General features: G+C 51.1%; 1 protein-coding gene across 1 annotated transcript in view; it reads right to left on the reverse strand.

Annotated features, from left to right (window-relative positions):
• Positions 1 to 2,057, reverse strand: part of LOC117108277 (TNF receptor-associated factor 3-like) — a 4,038-nt gene extending 1,981 nt beyond the window's left edge. The window contains exon 1 of the mRNA XM_033250254.1: positions 1,866 to 2,057. Within this exon, the coding sequence (XP_033106145.1) occupies positions 1,866 to 2,057 (192 nt within the window). The remainder of the gene's footprint in view (positions 1 to 1,865) is intronic.
• Between the last annotated feature and the right edge of the window lie 2,342 nt (positions 2,058 to 4,399).

The following is a 4,399-nucleotide window of genomic DNA, read 5'->3' on the forward strand; positions in this document are numbered from 1 at the left end:
TCTAAGATGAGACTAACGTCATCGGTTTTTGCGCTACGTCACACATTTCTTTTCAACTCGAAACCATACAGAAAGCTTCGCGATTCGAAGTACACATGACGTCATGTGTCATGCATCCTCGTTCATCCAGAAAGCATACAGAAAGCGTCGTGATTGAAAGTACACATGACGTCATGTGTGATGCATCTCCCACAAAATAAGAGGCTTATAAGAGCCGCTCTCGCCGAGTTTAAGTCCACAAATTGCAAAACATGAATAACATCAAGGAAATCACCGTCTCGTTCGTTTCTTCCAACGGTAACGTGCGGCTGAAGATACCCCCGAACAAGAACGACGAATACAACCTGTACATACCGACGTGCGTCGACGACGGTGACACTCGGGGAAGTTTCACGGTGCTCTCAAAAGCGACTTTAGACAGACAGACTGCGAATTTACTCGACGGAAGTTACATGAAATTGTGCCCCCTGAGTCGGAACACTGTCAATTGCCTGAAACAAGTCATGCTGATGAACGAGATAAACATCTCGTCTAACGTTCAAAAATACCAGGTACATTTTCAGACCGACGTCGTCGCTTCCGAAGTTGCGATCGAATACTACTTGATAATCGGAAACATGCCGCTCCAGATATCGAGGAGATGCGTGGTCCACTGCGACGGAGACGACCCGTTCCATCGAACCGTGGCCGAGCGTCGGATCGACGGATTATCAGCACTGTCTCTTATACACATCTAGATGTGTATAAGAGACAGGCATTTAACCGCGCTACCGCCGTCTTCGTCCTTTTTGTCGATGAACGCCTTCTCGGCCGCCGTACGGTTTGCGGAGTGCATCCTCTGTCTCTTATACACATCTAGATGTGTATAAGAGACAGGAGTCCGACTCGTTCAAGGTGTGCTTGGATGCGGTCTCGGACGTGTTCACCCTCTCCTGCCAACATCTACTGATGTGTCTATCCTGTTCCGGACGGACGGCGAGATGTCCGCTGGGCAGGTGCTTGATCGAGATGAAGATGTCGGAATGCCAAATTCCGGACGGCATCCGAGTGTACAGAGCGTGAACATTTTCTTTTTCTCTTATATATATTTTGTTTTCGTATTGTAAATAAAAATGCAAACTGTTACATATATTTTGAATCATTAAAAAAAATAAAGAGAAACTAAAAAATGCATTTTTTTTAATGTAGTTTATTGTATCATTAGTCAACCTGGCATTAATGTCTTTGGAGAAAGTTATTCCACTAAAACAAAATAATAATAATAAAAGTGTGAGTATGGTATACCGTAAACCTGTTGTTTCGAAGACCAAAGTCATCTTGACGGTGTTGACGATTTTCGTCATCTCGGTATCGATAATCGTCGCCGTCACCGTATGGTGGGTACAGTTCGGAGGTGCAGATTCTATCGAACCCAGCAGGAACGCGTCGTCGATCGCAAATGCGACCGCGGATTCTGTCGGATGACGTTCGTGGCTCTTTTGATCGCTACGACTGTGACGTTGCTCACGCTCTTGGTGCGAAGGCCGAAAGATAGGTGCGACGACCACCTGTGCGGCGGCGGCGGACGTGGACGATTGGAGCAAGACGGCGCGTCCAAGTACTGTGTGTGCGACGACGGATTCGCGGGGCCGGTGTGCAAACGGAAGATTGCGTCGCACAAAGAACCCGTCGACTGTTCCAGCTGCAAACGAAACGGCTGTAGGTGCGTCTACTCGGACGCCAAGAACGGGCAGCACTGCGTCTGTCCCGTCGACCGTCGGAAGCGATGTTAGCGTTCGCGGACGCCTGTCTGTGAAACGATCGGCATGGGTCTGAAGCTAGCCCTGCTGGAAACCGCGTTTAGGTGGCTGCCGATAAGACCGTACTTTTGGATTTCCATCGTGACGGCGGTAGCCTGCTATACTCTCAGCCACCTCATAGTTACCGCCAGGGTCGTAGTCGCCGGAATATGCAAGACGCTGTACGAAATCACGAAGTTCGTTGACCCTCTCTTCCTCAATCACGGTAGGAAGAAGAATCTGCGCGAGGCCATGTACAAGTTTCAATCCCTGTGGCATACGGTCGACGGTTGCGAGGGATTTGAAACTTGGTATCAGGTCGTAGGTTACGGCTTTCACCGACTCATCGGAAACGTGTTCTGCGACCGTCTCCGAAGGTATCGCTCGATCACGTTCACGCGGTACGTCGTCTACTATCCGATCAAGTACCTGGTCTGGCAACCGATTCACGGCGACTGCTCACCGACGTACGAAGACGACGTCTGCTTCGGTTTCCACCTCGACCTCGTGTTCGACTTCGTCAGAAAGCACCTCATCCTGGCGATCGTCGTCCTGCTCAACTGCTGGCCGCTCATCTCGTACGGACTGTCGGTCTTCCGGCGAGCCTTGAAGTCCGTTCACCGGGAGATGGTGTACCAGCTGCACAGGTTGGATCGAGGAAACAGATCCGTCACCCACGCGCGGTTGGCGACGAGATTAAGGCACTTCTTTAACACAGATTGAACGTCGTCTCTTTGTGATCGTCTTCTTCGAACGCGGCTGACATGCTCTCGTCCTTTTTGTCGATGAACGCCTTCTCGGCCGCCGTACGGTTTGCGGAGTGCATCCTGGCTCCCGCGCAAACGGCGGCGAACACGAGAAACGTCACGACGATCACCACGCTGCATCCGATCATCTCCAGAGTACACGAACGTTTCTCCACGTCTGCGGACTTGGCAGTTCTCACGACACCCCACAGGTCCCAATTCAACAGCGGAGTGAATTTTCGATCGATCTTCGTGTCTTCGCTTCTGATCGTCTCAAGCAAGGTTGAATCAGAGACGGCGATCGACCCCGAAGTTCTTTCCAGTACCACAGATCCTCCGACTACCCGTTCGACGGTCACCCGGTTCAGACGGATGTGCCTTCGGAAAGAAGTGGAGACGCCCGAATCACGACTTTCGGGGGAGCCTCGACGTGAGTCTCGTTGGAGCCGTTCGTGTAACTCAAAGGTTTCAAAGTCACGTTGAACGCCCTGCCAACTCCGGTCACGCGCACCGACGAAGAGAGATCGCCTCTCGCTCCGACGTACCCGTCGCAGCGGAACTCGAATCCTTCGACGTGCACGTGGCTGTCGATCAAGAAGACGTTGCATCCGTCCCGTCCGTCGGCGACCGATGATTCCCTCTCCGCACATCGGCAGCACGGTCACGTTCGACAGGAAGACTTGTCCCAGATCGTAAGGCAGGACGCTCAGCAACGACGACTTCTCTCAGGACGACGGATCTTCCGCCGACGCGTCGTCCGGCACGACCACGAACGTGTCCCTCCCTTTCGAACCGAACTTCAAATCTCCGAGACTTCCCGACTGCTTCCGGCACCGGCCCGGCGAAGCCGATAGCAACATCAGAAATATTGCAGTTGTAATAAACATCGTTGCGGTCTTCGTCGTCCATCTATCAAACGCTAATCTTCACAGTGTATAAATGTGTTTTCGAGGACACCGAGTTAACCGACCATGGACTTCTTCGCCCAAGATAAGTTGCGTTTGGCGCTGACGATAGGTCTTGCGTTTGCCGTATTGATCGTGAGCTTGTTCCAGCTCAGCTGCTGCCTTAAAAGGCGCATGTACAATTCCGGAAGCTACCGACCGGTCGTGAAGGAGGATCGAAGCTCGTACTACGCCAACAGACTGTCCGACATTCACGCTCGGACTACGCTTGTTTGAAAGTCGATTAAAAAATAAATACGAAAAAAAATTGTCACCTTGAATCGATCTTTCTATGTTCGCCTGTCACTCGCTCATTCAACGTCAAGTTCGCAAACTTTCACACACTAAAAAAACCGGCTAAGTTTTTATGTATTTTTTCCCCTATCATTTATTTTTTTTTGGTCTAAATCTGAAATACATGGAATCGACATCATTCCACTACAACCTTCATTTTTTCAAGGTTCGTGAGCTCGTCCGCGTCGAACTCGCAATTTCTCAGCACGATCTCCGAAACGACTCCTTCGAAGGTCGTCGCTAGCCTGATCGGAGACACGTGCATCTCTTCTAGACAGAGAATCGGAGGCGAGTTATCGTCGCATACGCGCTCTCCGCCGTCTTCGTCTTCGACGACGGTGGAGAACCTCAACTTGTGACATCTGACCAACCGAAAGTGCAGGAGGACGTTCCTCTTTCGAATCAGGGTCACCACGAAAGAGTCGACGATCGGCACGTCCACCAGAGTCAACCGTTGCAGGAAAGGCAAACCGAGAAGGAGGTTCGCGAACGTCTTACCGAGACGGTACCCCTCGTCCTCGAATCCTGTCTCTTATACACATCTAGATGTGTATAAGAGACAGGGATTCGAAACTTGGTATCAGGTCGTAGGTTACGGCTTTCACCGACTCATCGGAAACGTGTTCTGCGACCGTCT

The sequence above is a fragment of the Anneissia japonica genome, unplaced genomic scaffold (assembly GCF_011630105.1).
Source record: "Anneissia japonica isolate Jap-2015-1 unplaced genomic scaffold, ASM1163010v1 scaffold287975_len91358_cov152, whole genome shotgun sequence".
Classification (NCBI taxonomy): domain Eukaryota; kingdom Metazoa; phylum Echinodermata; class Crinoidea; order Comatulida; family Comatulidae; genus Anneissia; species Anneissia japonica.